The following is a 20131-nucleotide window of genomic DNA, read 5'->3' as shown; positions in this document are numbered from 1 at the left end:
TACCCCCCCAGGGGCGCATTTTTCTGTCCGAACCCGGCTCGCGTCTGACACAGCAGTAACCGAACCCGGCTCGAGCCCCACAGGCATTCAAATATTTATGTCCGAGCCCCACCCAGTTAAAATCTCGTTTTTTTCTCATACTAATGACCCATGTACGTTTGCATCAGAGCACACTGGGCAACAACCGCACGTTAACACAGACGTGCACCTACATAAAAAAGCTTTATTAAATTTAAAATGTTCAATGCCTCTTGTGCTGATGTGACCGAGCCGACCAGAACCCGAACATTATTTCTAAATATCTGTCCGAACCCGGCGAGGCCCATCCGATCCTCTGTTCGGGTAAACATCCCCTATAGCAAATAACCTTTACAGGTTGCTTTTCATGCCTGGTTCTGAAAGAAACCCCTGGTTGGGTTGTCCGTGGGACTTCCAGGTGCCATCAGAGCTCGCCGTATGTTCTGCCAGAAGACTCCTGTGTGTTGACCGGCTTGCGGCCAGCTCAGGTAGGTGCGTCTCTTCACCAGACTCCTCATTCGGTAGTACAGAGACAGCTCGTGGGCAGGGATGTCCTCCATGAACAGCAGGATCAGCACATCGTCCTGCTCGTCAAACAGATGGTAGCTACAGACACCAAAACACACAAGATAAGCTCCAATTAGTTTGGGAACTAGATAAGTTATAAGCTTTTTTTTTTTGCTATTGTCTCTCTGCTAGATGGCGCTCACAACGGAGGGCTACACGTCACCTCATGAGAACTGGCACGTTGAATCGGCCATCCTGTGGCTACAAGGGATGTAGCTACGGTGCAGCTACAGTTTAGGCTCCAAAACGACAGTTAAGTTTAGGCACCAAAACGACAATTAAGTGGAGGCATCAAATGACAACTAAGTTAAGGCACCAAAACGACAGTTAAATTTAGGCACCAAAACGACAATTAAGTGGAGGCATCAAATGACAACTAAGTTAAGGCACCAAAACAACACTTAAGTTTAGACACCAAAACAACAGTTAAGCTGAGGCACCAAAACGACAGTTAAGTTTAGGCAAAATTATATTACTTTAACGTTATAGAATTAGATTTTGTGAGATTTTACATAACTTCCGGCCGTAGCTGTATCCCTCCTAGCCACAACCAGGCAGACTCAGAAATGTACGCTGCAGGCTGCTGTAGACTTGTATCGGTCAGTCGTGCATGCGGTTCTAGGAAAGTGGCACTTGCAACAAATGAGGAAAGACTGAACTTTCTCAGAGGGTTCATTTCATTTTATATATATTTATTTGAGTTAAAAATATTTATAAAATCAAAGGATGTTTTTGTTTTTAAAAAAAGAAGCTTTGTGCAATGTGTAGGGGAGTTAGCTGAGTTCAACAAAAGTGGTTTGACATGAATCGGTCAAAAGGTCAAGCTGCATAATTGTTACTCCACATAGCATTCGGGGATGGAAGGAAAACGTGCTCTGGTTTATTGGCATTTCTTTAAACCAATCACAATCATAGCCCGCGTAGTGCAAGCGTAACTCTACAAAGAGTATAGAAGTAACAAGAGTGTTCAGTCCAAGATGGCCGAGCTGCAGCTTAGTCATGGGTGCGTTTGTTGCAATGGAACGTTCGATTGAGTTTCGCCTCTTGTTACTTCTATACTCTTTGACAAGAGCAGAAACTTAACACGTTTGCCTCTTTTTCTCGAGTTTCGCCTCTTGTTACTTCTCTTTGGTAGCGTTCGGTTCAGTGGATAAAAATTCTAAAGTTTTACAGTACCCGAAGTCCGTCAAAAAGCCCAAAGTTCGGCCAAACCCAAACCCGAGCTCTGGGTTCGGTGCATTCCTCCTTGAAACGGCACCACGTGAATGTGAATATCGCTGCTACATGGAAAGAAAATGAGCGTAGTGCAAATGTAGCTCCCCTCGACATTTAAACAGACTTTTGCTGAAACCACAGAATAAGAAAAAGCATTTAAATGACCAATATAGCTGCCAGCAGCAATGAGGGGGCCAAGCAATACACTAGCAGGAATGTCGTTGCCATGGCATGAGTAAGCACTCACAGCAACTTTTATGGCAATTGGATAAAGAATGGCTGAGATATCAGCTCATTTACTTTGTTACAGTGCCCCTAAGGCCAAATGACACCACATTCCTTGCACGTCCTCACAATCAGCTACCATGTACCTGTACCAAGTTTGGACTTCATACATTAAGACATTGGTGAGATATGAGCTCACTTCCTGTGATTATAGTGCCCCCATGGTGGTCAAAGGTCACCAAATTTATTTTACGTCCTCGGGATTGGGTCTTGAGTCCGAGTATTGAGATTGGTTTTGATACGATAAAGCCTCCCCGAGATATTAGTTCACTTCCTGCTTAGCGGCTTCGCCGTCAATTTCGATTGGCTGTGACAGGCAAACGCTTTTGAATCAAGACACAATGGAATAACTTTTGAGCGGCTTGGTCTGAAGATCATCTGTGCCAAGGTTCGTGAAAATCTGAGAAATTTTGTGACCTGTGAAAAGTTTTTAGTGTTTTTGATCAAATCCAATATGGCAGAAGGTCCAACATGGCGGCTATTGACATCGTTGAGTTCGGCGTCATCCAAAGATTGCAACTATATCTCGATGTTCAAAGTTGGGCATACGGTTCAAAAGTTAATCGCATGGATGCAACGCCAACTTTGACCCAAACTAGATGTGCCAAATTTCACAACTTTTTACTGTATGGTTCTATGGGCTCTCTATGGCATGCCATAGACTCCCATGGCAGAGGAAAGATGTGTAATAAAAAGAAAAGGTAGAATCACTATTGGTGCCTCGTAGCTTCGCTGCTTGGCCCCAAATTAAAGTTAGCGTTGCATGGACGAAGGGAAAATAAGACCTTTTTAAAATGATTTCAAATCTACAACACAATACTTCAGCAAATTTTAAATGCTGGTCATTTTGTTATTTTTTTTTAAGGCCTACAATTGTTTTAGAAATTTTAGACTTTTTAAGCCCCCGCGGAAACCCTGCATAAATACTAGGGGTGCACGATTCAGAAAATATCAAGATTTGATTCAAAAACGATTCTCAGTATGTAAATTTAATTACTTTTCCCATGTGATTGCAGTAGACATACAAAAATTAAAACATATGAATCGTTTTTTGGAATTCTATGAATCGGTTTCGAATCGGTAGAGCTTGAATCACAATTCGAATGTGAATCGACTTTTTTGCACATCCCTTAATAAATACGAACATTTGCACCTTAATAAATTGAAGAAGAAAAAGGCACACATTGTTGCTACACATTCACCAAAATTCAGAAAATGAAGTGTCCTCAATGTCTCAATGTTCCCTGGCTGTGAAATCAAATATTCCTCCTCTTAGTTATCAACACAAAAAGTAAAATACGACCTTACCACGTTACTGCTGTTGCTTCCTATCTCCTGCATTTACTTGTACTTACACACTAAATATCTTTTTGTTGATATTGTTTATATCTTAGCTCATTCAGAGCTTCCCCTTCTGTTATACTCTGAACTTTACTGTTTTCTTTTCACTTCTGCATAGATGCTAAACTCCATTTTGTGGTCTCGGTACTTAAACTCAATCTAATCTAATCTAACTCTGGAACAACATGAAGCAACAGTTGAATGAACAAAGGAAAACCAGAAAAAGAAAGAAAAGTATATTTATTGAAATTATTGAAAGAAGTGAGATGTCTTACAAAGTAACGGGCAGTGAGGTCAGTCCATCCTCCGTCAAAGACGATTTTGTTCTGTTAAGTTTCAGTTCAGTTTTAACAGTTTACCCACATCCTGAGCTGAAAGGACAAGATAGTGACAACCAACAATCACAGGTTGTACTTATCACAAAAGAACCCAATGCAGAGGAGCTCTTTGTTTCTTTCACATGCAGGAAAGTTCATAAAGCTCCGTCCCACCTGGAGCATCCAAACACATATGTTAGGATCAGCGGTGGAAGAAGTATTCAGATCCTGTGCTTGAGTAAAAGTACTAATACCACATTGAAAAAATACTCTGTTACAAGTCAACGTCCTGCATTGAAAATCTTACTTCAGTAAAAGTCTGTAAGTATCATCAGGAAAATGTAGTTAAAGGTCCCATGGCATGGAATTGTCTTTTTATAAGGTTTTTTAACATTAATATGCGTTCTTTCAGCCTGCCTATGGTCCCCCAGTGGCTAGAAATGGCGATAGGTGTAAACCGAGCCCTGGGTATCCTGCTCTGCCTTTGAGAAAATGAAAGCTCAGATGGGCCGATCTGGAATCTTCTCCTTATGAGGTCATATTGTCAATTGGGAGGCACGTGGAGGACAGCCAGAGCGAGGTTACCAGAGGCGCATCCCCTATCCTTGCTACACTGGCACCCATACAGCATCACCGTCACCCCTCGCACAAAGCCGCAGGGAGCGCGTTGACTCATGGACGGCAGTGGTCCAGACTAGGTTGGCTATGAAATACGACGTCCCCAGCCCTCCACGATCTCATATCCGTCTTTTTGAGAGGGATTAAAAGGGCGCACAGGAAAGAAAAACATTGAAAAAATGGAGTACGACCCGGCCAAATTAAAGACATATAGATTTGCACTAATGTTATCACAGGACCTTGGTGTTCTGTGAAATATGGTAGGTCATTTGCAACCTCCGTAATTATTACAAATGACTAGAAGTCACCAGGTAACACTGATTCCATGCAAACAGGGCATGTTTCTTGTATGGGTCAAACTTCTTAAAAGCCCTGGATCTTTCATTGTCTTTCAAAGTCCCACACCTCAGTTTTTAATGCAGGGATTTCTGTTTGAAATTTGTAGTGTCAAAGCCCACATACCTGGGACCAGATATCTCCTCCAGCTCCACATTACGCCCCAGGACTATCAAATGACCTTTACAGGTAAGAAGAGCCCATTTAAATCCCTTTTGAAATATGCTATTATTGACAGTTTAAACAAAGAAATTGGTTGTTTTTCATCCCTGGTTCTGAAAGAATCCCCTGATTGGGTTGTCCGTGGGACTTCCAGGTGTAATCAGAGCTCGCCGTATGTTCTGCCAGAATACGCCCGTGTGTTAACCGGCTTGCGGCCAGCTCAGGTAGGTGCGTCTCTTCACCAGACTCCTCATTCGGTAGTACAGAGACAGCTCGCCGACAGGGATGTCCTCCATCAACAGCAGGATCAGCACATCGTCCTGCTCGTCAAACAGACGGTAGCTGCAGACACCAAAACACACGACATAAGCTCCAAGTTAAGTTTAGGCACCAAATCAACAGTTAAGTTTAGGCACCAAATCAACAGTTAAGTTTAGGCACCAAAACGACAGTTAAGTTTAGTCACCAAATCAACAGTTAAGTTTAGGCACCAAATCAACAGTTAAGTTTAGGCACCAAATCAACAGTTAAGTTTAGGCTCCAAATCAACAGTTAAGTTTAGGCACCAAATCAACAGTTAAGTTTAGGCACCAAATCAACAGTTAAGTTTATGCACCAAATCAACAGTTAAGTTTAGGCTCCAAAATGACAGTTAAGTTTAGTCACCAAGACGACAGTCAAGTTTAGGAACCTATATGACAGTTAAGTTTAGGCAGCAAAATAACAGTGTAATGGAAAATGTTATAGTTATGAATTATGCTTTCTCGAAACAAGAACACAGAAACACTGTTGTATTGAAAAAGGTTACTAAGAGCAAATCGAAAACTATTATTGTGTTATCTTGTCCCGTCAGCATCTGCATAACAGACACAGCTTGTTCTGTGGTTTGTCCTAAGATCATGAAGATGGCATGATCAGGCTGTAGGAGGAGGATGGCTGCGAGATATTTATCACACCCAGACACAAGCACGCTTAGACGGTTCCTGTTTTCTAAGGGTTCCACTTATGACCATGTGGGTGCTTCCTCTTTCTGTGTATAAAGGATGCTAACATGTACTTTGAGAGCTCTTTCTTTACACTATGCAGCAGTGCGGTGAAACCAGCTGTCCACTCTCGAGCAATAATACTTATGACTCTTCTACATTGCATTCTGATGTTTTGTGAAAGTTGTGTTTCTGCTTGAAAATAATGAAACATTCCAAGACAGTTTAATTTTCCTCAACTTTTGTTATTGAAGACATCTTTAATCACTCTGCTGCATGAAACTTCCACCACAACAGTTAAGTTTAGGATCCAAAACGACTTTTAAGCTTAGGCAAAATTATATTACTATAATGTTAATGAGTTAGATTTTGCGAGATTTTGCATAAATTCCGTCCGTAGCTGTATTCCTTCTAGCCACAACCCAGGCAGGTTCATCAGTCAGTCGTGCATGCGGATCTAGGAAAGTGCCACCTGCTACAAGTCCGAAGTTGTCCACAGATCACGGAAAGTATGAAATTTGATTCCCTTTCTTTGTTCTCAGTTAACGGTTAATGATCGGTTAACGAGCGTCGACTATCAGTTAAGAGAAACTCTAAGTTAGCATCACTAGTACCTAGACTTAGAGGCGGTGCTGCCTACCTGGCCATCTGGATCTCTCTGGAGCACCACTCGCTCTGCAGGTAGTGTCGGCTGATCACACAGATGGTCTTCCTGATGCCGTAGATGGCGTCTGTAATGTTTTGTACGATGGGCTTACCTGTGAAAACAACAGCCGCTTTCAGACTAGCAATGCACCTCAGAAATTAAATTAAAAACGCTTTTTAATTAAATAATAAAGGCTTTTTTTAATAGGAGCCGCGAAGAACAAACTGCCTAGTAACTCTTTCTACATGACTCTAAGTTGAATAATTAAAGGACTAATTTAATTCTCTATTGCACCATTAGTTTTGTTTTTCGTGAGAAACGGGCGTCTTCTTTACCAGTGTTGGGAGTAACGGCGTTTAAGTATAACGGCATTACTAAATTGTGTTATTTTTTCAGCAACGGAGTAATCTCATTAATTACTTTTCCCATCATTGCAACGCCGTTATCACCACCATCCTATCTCCCTCACATCATATCTCCCTCACTATCCTATCTCCCGCTAGCTCCCTCACCATCCTATCTACCTCACTATCCTGTCCCCGACTTTCTCCCTCACCATCCTATCTCCCTCACCATCCTATCACCTTCTCCATCTTATCAAACAATAGCTCCCTTGCCATCCTATCTCCCTCGCCATCCTATCTCCTTCCCCATCCTATCTCCCTCACCATCCTATCCCCCACTAGCTCTTTTGCATTCCTATCCCCCTCACCATCCGATCCCCGCTATCTCCCTCACCATCCTTTCTCCCTCACTATCCGGTCCCCCACTTGCTCCCTCACCACCCTATCTCCTTCACCATCCTATCCCCCACTAGCTCCCTCTCCATCCTATCCCCCATTAGCTCCCTCACCATCCTTTCTCCCTCACCATCGTATTCCCTCCCTAGCTCCCTCACCATCCTATCCCCGGCTAGCGCCCTCGCCATCCTATCTCCCTCACCATCATGGGCCCTATTTTAACGATCTGAAACGCAAGTATGAAACCCAAAACGCAAGTAGCTTTGTTGGCGGATATCAAGCGCTGTTGCAATTATACCGGCATGATAAATGACTCTTGCGCCCGACGGTAATCTAAAATGGGTTGGTCTGAAGTAGCTAAGTGTGGTTTGGGCATAACGTGAAAATAACCAATCAGAGCGTCATCTCACATTCCCTTTAAGAGCAGGCGCGCTTGTTCCATGGCGGATTGCTATTATAACGGCGGATTTGCCTGGCGCACGCCAGCTAGAGCTGTCCCGGATGCGGCAAAGTAATAAATGTCCGTCTTGGCCGGGTGGGGATGTTGCTGCAGCCTCTCGGGCGCATCTCCTCAAGTCTGGAGAGGATTGCTGCAGCCATGGAGCGTGGGCCTCCAAACGCACCACCTGCTCCTGCTGTGCCCGTTCCTCTTCCCCCCAACTCCATCTCCGTCCACCCGCTCCATCAGGAGCGCATCACGCATTACTCCCGGACCAGATCCCGCCGTAGTTCAACATCACGTCTCCTTAAGTCCTCTAATATTTCCTCATTTATGTCATCAACACATCCATGATTCATGGAAATGTTGTGTAAAACACAACAAGCCACAAAGAATGCTGCGACTTTTTGATGACTGTACTGTAAAGTGCCTCCTGATCTATCCAAACACCTGAAGCGCATTTTCAGTAATATTTTCCTTTGTAATTATGTATGGTTTGCAAAAATGGGAACTGCTGCGTCCGTTTAGATGAGAGAAGTGTATGCGCGCTGTGCACACGCTACATTATGGCCAAGCATGCGCCCCTAAAATAGCATCTGAATAACGTGCTACTGACTTTAGACTAGCGCCAATGACTTTAGACCAGGTTTTTCCTGGTCAGTGGTGGAATTGTTTTCTGAAACTGCAGCTGAAAACCAGCACTGCTGGGAGAGAAAATGGCCAAATCATCAGCATACATGAGGTGATTTACCAAGGTGTTACCAATTATACAGCCTGTTTTACATCTTGTCAATTGGTTGGATAACTCATCCATGTACACGTACAAGAGTGCTGGTGAGAGTAGCCCCCCCTGACTAACCCCATTACTTACCCCAAAGGAGGCGGAGACAGTATTACCCCATTTAACCTGCATACTCTTTAAGTTTAGACTCCAAAACAATTAAGTTTAGGCAGCAAAATGACTCTTCAGTTTAGGCTCCAAAATTATTCTTAAGTTTAGGCTCTGGTATCGGTATCAGAACATCTCTAGTATTTATAAGGAGAAGAGTGTGTGCCGGTGTGCGCCGCAAGGTATTATAAATCAGAATTTGGTTTTTGCATACGAAAATTCTGACTTTTTGGTGCTCAAAATCTTTCAGAATAGAATATATGCACAGTTTTGTAAATGAGACCCAAGGACAGAAAGAAAGAAACAAGGACAGAAAGGATGAGAGAGAGAAACAACGGCTGAAATAAATAAAGAAGTACTTTGACTCACCTCACTTTTATTTATAGACTTTTCATGCAGCCCAAAGTGTTCACACAACAAAATGAAAACAACAAACTTAAACATGACCAAGATGAAAATGTATTGAGCAAAACAAAAACATTACAACAATAAGACAAAAAATGTCAAGAAGAATAGTAATACACTGAATAAAATGAACACCAGGGTTTAAATGATTAACACTCCATCACTCACACAGTTATTGTTTAATCACTCTCGGGGAAATTAGAAAGATATAAAAGTAACAAAGAGAGAAACTAACAAAGAAAGAAAGAAAGAAAGTAGGACAGACATTATGAAACAAAGAAAAAACATTTTTAAAACCTCTCTCTCTCAATTTCAATTTCATGTTGCTTGATTGGCATGACACAAAATACATCTGTGTTGCCAAAGTGAAAGAACAAACATATAAACAACAACATGGAGTAAATACATCTGATATAATAATACAAGTAAACAGGATAATTATGATATTAATGCAGATACTAATTCTAACAAATTATGTGCATGTCCCCCAACATTATTATAAAAAAGAATACAAATAAATAAAAGAATAGAGAAATAGAAATGATAATATATATAACTCTATTCATTTTTCATCTCTCTCTCTCTCTCTCTTCGTCTCTCTCTCCCTCCCTCTGTCTCTCTCTCTCTGTATGTCTCACTCTCTCTTTCTCTCTGTGTCTCTCTCTCTCTCTCTCTCCCTCTCTCTGTCTCTATTTCTCACTCTCTTTAACCCCCACCAACACAAACAGCCCTCAGGTGTAGTATCCATGGTAACCGGCCATGTGCTTTGTGAATGAAATGAGACTTTGGGCCCTATTTTAACAATCTGAAACGCAAGTATCAAACGCCAAACGCAAGTAGCTTTGTGGGCGGATCTCGGGCGCTGTTGCTATTATACCGGATAAATAAGTCTTGCGCCTGACGCAAATCTAAAATGGGTTGGTCTAGTAGCTACTAGGTAGCTACATTACTCTTAGGTGTGGTTTGGGCAAAATGTGCAATAAACCAATCAGATATCATATTCATATTAAATACTACTATTAAAGATTAATTTTAGATTTAATTTGAATGTATGAATACTATTCAAACAGTCGGTTCCTCGGTTCGTGTATCCATCCCCTATATCAAATGACCTTTACAGTTAAGAAGAGCCCATTTAAATTCCTTTTGACATATACTATTTGTGATTTCTTTTTTTCATGCCTGATTCTGAAAGAAACCCCTGATTGGGTTGTCCGTGGGACTTCCAGGTGTCATCAGAGCTCGCCGTATGTTCTGCCAGAAGACTCCGGTGTGTTGGCCGGCTTGTGGCCAGCTCAGGTAGGTGCGTCTCTTCACCAGACTCCTCATTCGGTAGTACAGAGACAGCTCGCAGGCAGGGATGTCCTCCATAAACAGCAGGATCAGCACATCATCCTGCTCGTCAAACAGACGGTAGCTGCAGACACCAAAACACACGACATAAGCTCCAAATTAAGTTTAGGTTCCAAAACGAGAATTAAGTTTAGGCTCCAAAACGACAGTTAAGTTTAAGCACCAAAACAACAGTTAAGTTTAAGCACCAAAACAACAGTTAAGTTTAGGCTCTAAAACGAAAATTAAGTGTCCCGTTTGTTAGAATCTGTTTCCTGTTTTATTTTGAAGTCTTGTTTCCCTCCCTAGTCTTATCTTGTTTTGCTTCCTGTCTTGTGTTTTCCCACCTGTTCTGATTGTTCTTCCCCGCCCTGATGTGTTTCACCTGTTGTGTCACCTGTCCCTCGTTAGTCCTCGTTACCTGGTGCATTTAGGACCTGTTCTGTCTTCGTCTCTTGTCGGATTCTTACTTTCTGTTTGTGTGGTTCATGTTGTGTTGTGTGCTGCCTGAAGTGTTTTTCCTGGCTGAAATAATTCTTTGTTTGAACTGCATTTGGGTCCAAACCTTCTCTCCATCCTGACATTACGTTTAGGCTCCAAAACAACAGTTAAGTTTAGGCTCCAAAACGACAATTAAGTTTAGGCACCAAGATGACAGTCAAGTTTAAGCGCCAAAATGACAGTGTAATGGAAAATGTTATAGTTATGAATTATGCTTTCTCGAAACAAGAACACAGAAACACTGTTGTATTGAAAAAGGTTACTAAGAGCAAATAAAAAACAATTTTTGTGTTATCTTAGACAGTTCCTGTTTTCTAAGGGTTCCACTTATGACCATGTGGGTGCTTCCTCTTTCTGTGTATAAAGGATGCTAACATTCTGCATGTACTTTAAGAGCTCTTTCTCTGCACTCTGCAGCAGTGCGGTAAAACCAGCTGTCCACTCTCGAGCAATAATACTTATGACTCTTCCACGTTGCACTCTTATGTTTTGTGAAAGTTGTGTTTCTGTTTGAAAGTAATTGCTTGAAAACATTCCAAGACAGTTTAATTGTCCTCAACTTTTGTTATTGAAGACATCTTTACTCACTCTGCTGCATGAAACTTCCACCACAACATTTAAGTTTAGGCTCCAAAAACAACAGTTAAGTTTAGGCAAAATTATATTACTATAACGTTAATGAGATAGATTTTGAGAGATTTTCCATAACTTCCGGCCGTAGCTGTATCCCTTCTAGCCACAACCCAAGCACGCTGCAGGCTGCTGTAGACTTTTATGGGTTGGTCGCACATACATTTCCATGAAAGTGCCACCTGCTACAAGTCCGTAGTTGATCACGGACAGTATGAAATTTGATTCCCTTTCTTAGTTGTTGGTTAACGGTTAATGATTGTTTAACAAGCATCGACTATCAGTTAAGAGAAACTCAAAGTTAGCATCACTAGTACCTAGACTTAGAGGAGGTGCTGCCTACCTGGCCATCTGGATCTCTCTGGAGCACCACTCGCTCTGCAGGTAGTGTCGGCTGATCACACAGATGGTCTTCCTGCTGCCGTAGATGGCGTCTGTAATGTTTTCTACGATGGGCTTACCTGTGAAAACAACAGCCGCCTTTACACCAGCAAGAATTAAATAAAAAAGGCTTTTTTCTACTTGGAGCTGCTCCGACAAACTGCCTAGTAACTCTTTCTACATGGCTCTAAGTTGAATAATGAAAAGGACTTATTTAATTCTCTAATGCACCATTAGTTTTGGGTTTTCGTATGAAACGGGCGTCGTCTTTGCAAGTTCAGGACTCTTCCTCCCTACCTTTTGTCCATAACTGTAAAAAAGAAATGGAAGTGGCCTTCAGGTCTGAAAATTGAGGCCATGGCTGAAACCTGCATGCTTTTTAACGGCCAGCAGATTTTACAGAAGTGTATTAGAAAATGACCCTACTTCTCACTCGATTTATTAGAGTTAGGGTTAATATTATTGTCGTAAAACACACTTAATTTAAAACTATCAGCCCGTCTTGGTTCATCTTTCCACTGTTCCAACAATCACCACTCTGGTTTGGTTAAAATAAATCCATAATTCACCCATTTACATGTGAAAATATGCTGGCTCTATACACGCTAAAAGTAGTGATTATTTACATGGAGTCTGGTGGGTTTGGTGATGGTGATTTTGGAGCTGTTTCTGGTTGAACAAAAAGGGTCCTACTCTTTAACTAAAAGGTCTATCTCTGTAGAGATCCTTTCCATAATGTTGTCAGACACTTAGAATAATATTCTCAGCCTGTTCAGTGGCAAAAATATCACTTTTAGAGGATGAACTTGAGGATGTGGATTTCATTTGTCCTAATGGGTCACATTGCAGCCCGGTTCGCTGCCAGTAACAGCGTTCTCGTTCTATAGAAACAGAGCCCATCACGTCATCCTCTTACATTGACATCTGTCAAGTCCAAATGAAAAAGCCAAATGTTAAATTGAAATGGAAAAGCCACATGTTAAATCCAAACGGAAAAGCCAAATGTTAAATCCAGATGGAAAAGTCAAATGCAAAATTCAAAAGATAAATCATTTTACATTTCAACTTTGCTTTTTCAGTTTCCTTTTTCTTTTTAAAATTCAATTATGGCATTATTTTTCCTAGTATAGTTAGTTTTTGCATAGTAAAATAATATTCTTGATTCATTTTCTCTTTGGACTTTCAATTTGAATTATGAATAAATATATCCTCCATATGAATGCGCTCTGTCTCTATTCGGGACCAATTTAAAAAACAAAAATGCATTCCATGCATTGCTTTCACTCAGACAGCAATGCAAAGTAGGGTCCAGGTTGATAAAACAATAACGGAAAAATCACTTTATTTACAAAAAGACCTGGTTCGAAGTCTCTGTGGTGCAGACAGAGTCTCCATCCTTGCTCCCCCTCCAGCACTGGAAGCATCTCTTCGTAGACCCAGGCTTCATCGTAAACGTTGTAGGAGACAAAAGCATCGTAGTGGTGAGGAGAGCCCTTCCTTCCCCTCCTCTTATCATAGATGAAGGCCAGAAAGAGGTAGTAGGCGTAGGCCAGGTGCCACCTCAGGAAATGGTAAATGAAGGATGCGAGGAGTGTAAACAGAATCAGACAAGTGCTGAATACGAAGCAGAAGAAGCCAGCGTCTATCCAACAGGAGCTAGTGTCAAAGTCCAGGAACTTGTTCCCCTGTTGGCTCACAGGAAAGGCACAAGTATACTGGTGGCCATTAACTACCTGTGTCTGGTTTTTGCTTTGCAACCATTGGTTGAAGCCAATGTTGGAGCATTCACACGTTAAAGGGTTGTTATTCAGGTCCAGGTATGTCAACGCAGGGAGGCATTGGAGGGCCGTTTCGTTGATGACCGACAACTCATTCCCATTGAGTTTAAGCCATCTGAGGGTCAGCAGGTTCGCCCCGCCGAGGAAATCCAAATATCTCAATTTATTGTTGGAGAGATCGAGTTTCTGCAAGTTTGGAATTTGCCAGAACAGTTCAGGGGTTAAATGTGACAGATCGCTGTTTATTATCTGAAGAACCTTCAGTTGGGGAGTGTGTTTAAATGTGTCTGGGTGCAACGACTTCCTGAAGAAATTGTCAGAAGTTAAGATCTCTAAAGATTTAAGGCCCTTGAGCAGATCTTGTGTAACGTCAGGAACAAGAAATGTGTCGTAATCTTTGAGTATAAGTTTCTTCAAGTTAGGTAAATTTGAGAAAGGTGAATAATCATTTTGTTGAGAACTTCTCAGTTCCCACTCTGAGGTAAGATGTAATGTCAAATTCTCTAACTGTGCGAGTCCTATGAACATCTCTTTTCTGTAATGTCCAGGTGTAATAATAAGAGTTTGAAGATTATCAAGTCCTTGGAAAGCACCTTCATACACATCGTAACATTTGTCATTTTCTAAATCCAAAGAATGGAGGGAGGACAGATGTCTAAATTCTTCTGGCATGAGGTGTAAGAGACGATTATTGTGTAAATTCAAAGATTTGAGTTTCTGCAAGCCAAGCTTGAAAGTATTGTCAAAAGTAAAGACAACATTTTCTCCAATATTAACTTCTATCAAATCATTCAAATTTTGAAAAACACATCCTTTAATTTTTGAAATGAGATTTTTGTAGAGATTAAGCGTTGTTAATCTTGTCAAATTCAGGAAAGCGTTGCAGTCGAGTTCAGTGATGTAGTTGGAGCTCAGATCCAAGGATTCTAGTGTGGAGAGTCCTCTGAGTGCGAGGGGCACCTTGGACAGTTGGTTATGGTCCAAAACCAGATACCTGAGCTGTGAATTAAATCTGAGTGAATGCTCTGACATCTCGGACAGCTTGTTAGAAGATAAACTGAGGTCAGTGACCTGAGAACAAGACTGCAGCAGGTTGTCGTCTACGCTGACAATGTGGTTATACCCTAAATCTAGAGTTCTTAGAGAAGGAATTTGGCAGACGCATCTATCTAGAGACCTTCATCTATCCTCGCCTTCATCGATGTCAGAAAAAGTTTTTGTAGTGACTCAGTGGTCTGCAGGCACATGCGGTACGACTCAAAGCGAACAAAAGGGGGAACAAGAAGAAAAAAAGGAGAGAAAGGGGGAAAAAAAAGATGGGACAAACAACACGGGGGGGAGGACAAAAAAAAAAAAAAAACGACACCCACCAAAAGGGAGAGGGGGTTTTGGAAAGCGTAACATTTTCAGAGGGTTCATAGTCAGATACAGGGACTTTACGTTTGAGATGTTTAAAGGAAGGTCGTCTGATTGAAAAGAGGTGAACGTGTTGTTCTCAAGATACAACTCATTTAAAGATGGTAGTTTAAAGATGGGAGCAACATCTGTTATTTGTTGTAGGTAATTAGAGCCCAGATCTAATTCCTCTAAGCTGACCAGGGACTGAAAGGCCACAGGGGAGATATAACTGATATGGTTAACATCCAGAAATAGCTTGACTAGTTTGGACAGTCCTTGAAACATGTTGTCTGTGACTTTTGTAAGATTATTTTTGGACAGGTTGAGGACCTTTAACTTCTCCAAGTCTGCAAAAGCTCCATCATCAATGTGGGAAATCAAATTAAATTCCAAACCTGCATAGGTGAGCTTTGGTAAATATTTTAAATCTGTCCCGGTGATCTTTGAAATGCTGTTTGAGCTGAGATCCAGTGATGATGAATTTCTGGGAATGTCGTCGGGAATAGCAGTGAGGCTGCGCTTTTCACATATAACCGACAGCTCATTCGCATCTTCAGAGTAGTCAATCCTGCAGTTTTTCAGTGAAAAAGCCAGTAAGGGGTTGTAATGAAGCAGGAAAGACAGAAGAGGAACAAGGAACATAGGCCAACTTCCTGTATATTGCATGATGGTCTTTGGGATCTAACTTTGAGGTGGAGAAGTTTTTCTTTCAACGCTGCACATCTGAGGAGAATGAAAGAAGACAGCCTTACTCTACGGTACATTTTAAACTGAACAGAAAATATGAAAAAGTTTCCCGTAAATGTTTGGTCTTTTTTCTTTGACATTTTTCTTTTGAGTATGTCATTTCTTCTATAAAAGATAACATTTGTTTTCGGGTTGTAAACGTTTTATCTATGGGTGAATCCGAGCCTAAACATTGCACATGGTTCAGCAAATTTTGATCCGTCTTGCATAACAATTTAGGTTCACAATACATTTTAGCCAACCTAGTTGTGCACTGTTTGCAAACTACAATTACACACAGAGGTATTGCGACAGGCACGATCTGATATGACCAAGTAATTAACAGACCAGGATCAATGACGAAGTTGTTTGCCCTGGATTAACATTACAACCAACCAATCAGTGGCACGTTTTGATTATGTCATTAATAGTACAATGTGAAGGTAAATCAAAATTTTAAAAAACTGCCACCAAGCCATCACAGACAAGTGGATGCTTCACTATCAGGTAAGATTTAGCCTACTTCCAAGCGTTTTAAGTACTAATGCCTCTTGAACGTCTTCAAAAACATTATAGAGTTAATGTGTAGGCTAAACAAGCTAATAACGATAACTAGCATGACCAGGTAATGGCTAAACAAAGACAGTAAACTTGTTTTTTAATCAATGCATTGCTAGTCTCATTTTGCCAGATCATACTCCAGAACTGTCTTGTTATTTTCACTGGCTGTGAAATCAAATATCCCACTGGGAAGATAAATCAAATCAAGATAACTTAGTTATCCACACAAAAAGTAAAATATGACAACCTCTCCTGCTTTTACTTGTTTTTACACCTGCACTAAATATGTTTTAGTTCATACTGTTTATATCTTAGCTCATTCAGAGCTTTGCCTTCCCATTATAATCTGAACTTCACCGTTTTTTCACTTCTGCTTAGATGCTAAACTCCATTTTGGAGTTTCGGTATTTGCAAATAAAGATGAATCTGATCTAATCTAACTCGGGAACAACATGAAACAACGGTTGACTGAACAAAGGAAAACCAGAAAAAGAAAGGTATATCTATTGAAATTATTGAAAGAATTGAGATTTCTTACAAAATATAAGGCAGAGTGAGGTGAGCTCCATCCTGCGTCAGCGTCGTCCTTGTTGTGTTCAGTTTCAGTTCAGTTTTAACAGTGTACCCACATCCTCAGCTCAAAGGAAATAGTAATGACCAACAATGACAGGTTTTATGTATCACAAAAAAAAAAAATGCAGATGAGCTCTTTGTTTGTTTCACATGCAGGAAAGTTTATGAACTCCGTCCCACCTGGAGCATCCAAACACATATGTTAGGATCAGCGGTGGAAGAACTATTCAGATCCTATACTTGAGTAAAAGTACTAATACCACACTGTAAAAATACTCTGTTACAAGTCAAGGTCCTGCATTGAAAATGTTACTTCAGTAAAAGTCTGTAAGTATCATCAGGAAAATGTAGTTAAAGGTCCCATGGCATGAAAATTTCACTTTATGAGTATTTTTTTAACATTAATATGAGTTCCCCCAGCCTGCCTATGGTCCCCCAGTGGCTAGAAATGGTGATAGGTGTAAACCGAGCCCTGGGTATCCTGCTCTGCCTTTGAGAAAATGAAAGCTCAGATGGACCAATCAGGAATCTTCTCCTTATGAGGTCATGAAGGGAAAGATTAGCTCCCCTTTCTCTGCTTTGCCCGCCAGGAGAATTTGGCCCACCCATGAGAAAGAGAGAGACTTCATGGCTTGAAAATAAGCGAAGCATGGCAGTTGGTCAAGGCCACGCCCCCCACCCTCCACCTTGCCCCCCCCTCTCTCTCCTCCTCAATAGCTACAGACACAGAAATGGCACATCCTAAGGAGAGCTCATTGTGGGACTGGCTCTAGTGGCTGTAATTCTGCACCATGGCTGAATTTCGGGAAAGAGACTTCAGATACAGTATTAGGGGACCACTAAGGCCTATATAAAAAAGAGACTTCAGATACAGTATTAGGGGACCACTAAGGCCTATATAAAAGAGACTTCAGATACAGTATTAGGGGACCACTAAGGCCTATATAAAAAAGAGACTTCAGATACAGTATTAGGGGACCACTAAGGCCTATATAAAAGAGACTTCAGATACAGTATTAGGGGACCACTAAGGCCTATATAAAAAAGAGACTTCAGATACAGTATTAGGGGACCACTAAGGCCTATATAAAAGAGACTTCAGATACAGTATTAGGGGACCACTAAGGTCTATATAAAAGAGACTTCAGATACAGTATTAGGGGACCACAGGTCTATATAAAAGATACTTCAGATACAGTATTAGGGACCACTAAGGTCTATATAAAAGAGACTTCAGATACAGTATTAGGGGACCACTAAGGTCTATGTAAAAGAGACTTCAGATACAGTATTAGGGGACCACTAAGGTCTATGTAAAAGAGACTTCAGATACAGTATTAGGGGACCACTAAGGTCTATATAAAAGAGACTTCAGATACAGTATTAGGGGACCACGAAGGTCTATATAAAAGAGACTTCAGATACAGTATTAGGGGACCACTAAGGTCTATATAAAAGAGACTTCAGATACAGTATTAGGGGACCACTAAGGTCTATGTAAAAGAGACTTCAGATACAGTATTAGGGGACCACTAAGGCCTATATAAAAGAGACTTCAGATACAGTATTAGGGGACCACTAAGGTCTATATAAAAGAGACTTCAGATACAGTATTAGGGGACCACTAAGGCCTATATAAAAGAGACTTCAGATACAGTATTAGGGGACCACTAAGGCCTATATAAAAGAGACTTCAGAAACAGTATTAGGGGACCACTGAGGTCTATATAAAAGAGACTTCAGATACAGTATTAGGGGACCACTAAAGTCTATATAAAAGAGACTTCAGAAACAGTATTAGGGGACCACTAAGGCCTATATAAAAGAGACTTCAGATACAGTATTAGGGGACCACTAAGGTCTATATAAAAGAGTCTTCAGATACAGTATTAGGGGACCACTAAGGTCTATATAAAAGAGACTTCAGATACAGTATTAGGGGACCACTAAGGTCTATGTAAAAGAGACTTCAGATACAGTATTAGGGGACCACTAAGGTCTATGTAAAAGAGACTTCAGATACAGTATTAGGGGACCACTAAGGTCTATGTAAAAGAGACTTCAGATACAGTATTAGGGGACCACTAAGGCCTATATAAAAGAGACTTCAGATACAGTATTAGGGGACCACTAAGGTCTATATAAAAGAGACTTCAGATACAGTATTAGGGGACCACTAAGGCCTATATAAAAGAGACTTCAGATACACTATTAGGGGACCACTAAGGCCTATATAAAAGAGACTTCAGAAACAGTATTAGGGGACCACTGAGGTCTATATAAAAGAGACTTCAGATACAGTATTAGGGGACCACTAAGGTCTATATAAAAGAGACTTCAGATACAGTATTAGGGGACCACTAAGGCCTATCTACAAGCATCCAAAGAGCAGCATGTCATAGGACCTTTAAAGTATTAAAATTAAATATAAATCCTCCCATTTTAGAAAGTGTAAAGGATCCTGGGGGGGGAAGTGGGTGATAAAGCGAGGGAGAAGTGAGAGTGACGGCGAGCGAGTACGACTCTAGAGTCATAGTGAGAGAAACAAAGTGTCTCCCCTGTGGTTTCTGACCACGGTGGGAAATCTTTAGCAGGAACATCTCTAGTATTGATAACGAGAAGACTGCGTACCGGTGTGCGCCGCAAGGTGTTATAAATCAGATTTTTGTTTTTGCGTACGAAAATTCAGACTTTTTGGCGCACAAAATCTCTCAGACTAGAATCGACGCACAGTTTTATAAATGAGACCCAAGGACAGAAAGAAAGAAACAAGGACAGAAAGGATGAGAGAGAGAAACAATGGCAGAAATAAATAAAGAAGTACTTTGACTCAACTCACTTTTATTTATAGACCTTTCATGCAGCGTAGTGTGTTCACACAACAAAATGAAAACAGATGAAAAAGTAAACGTGACAAAGATGAAAACGTACGTATTGAGCAAAATTAAAAGTTACAACAATAAGACTAGAATATAAATGTCAAGAAAAATAATAATAAAGTGAATAAAATGAACACCAGGGTTTAAATGATTAACACTCCATCACTCACAGAGTTAATGTTTAATCCCTCTCGGGGAAATTAGGACAAATATGGGAGGCGTGTGAGGCTTGTGCACGACAGCATGGTAGCGCTTGTCCGTATTTATTAGAGATGGCCCGATACAATTTTTAGCTTCCCGATACCGATTCTGATACCTGAATTTGCGTGTTGGTCGATACCGAGTACTGATCCAATATCAGTGTGTCATATATTTGATTATGTGTTAACAGCTGTATACTACTATCCCTGT

The 20131-nt window shown here is 40.9% G+C and overlaps 1 protein-coding gene and 1 pseudogene across 1 annotated transcript; both read right to left on the bottom strand.

The window, feature by feature from the left end:
* Window positions 1-369: 369 nt before the first annotated feature.
* LOC120572575 (toll-like receptor 4) lies at window positions 370-7416 on the bottom strand. Its single transcript, XM_039821899.1, has 4 exons — window positions 7359-7416; window positions 6483-6600; window positions 5070-5201; window positions 370-592 (listed from the first exon to the last, which is right to left on the bottom strand). Exons 1-4 carry the CDS (start codon window positions 7414-7416, stop codon window positions 370-372), a joined length of 531 nt encoding a protein of 176 aa, XP_039677833.1.
* Window positions 7417-9589: 2173 nt separating this feature from the next.
* Window positions 9590-16855, bottom strand: LOC120572280 (annotated as a pseudogene).
* Between the last annotated feature and the right edge of the window lie 3276 nt (window positions 16856-20131).

The sequence above is a fragment of the Perca fluviatilis genome, chromosome 14 (assembly GCF_010015445.1).
Source record: "Perca fluviatilis chromosome 14, GENO_Pfluv_1.0, whole genome shotgun sequence".
Lineage (NCBI taxonomy): Eukaryota > Metazoa > Chordata > Actinopteri > Perciformes > Percidae > Perca > Perca fluviatilis.
The sequence above is the reverse complement of the archived record's forward strand: the minus strand, read 5'-3'. Positions and strand labels throughout refer to the sequence as shown.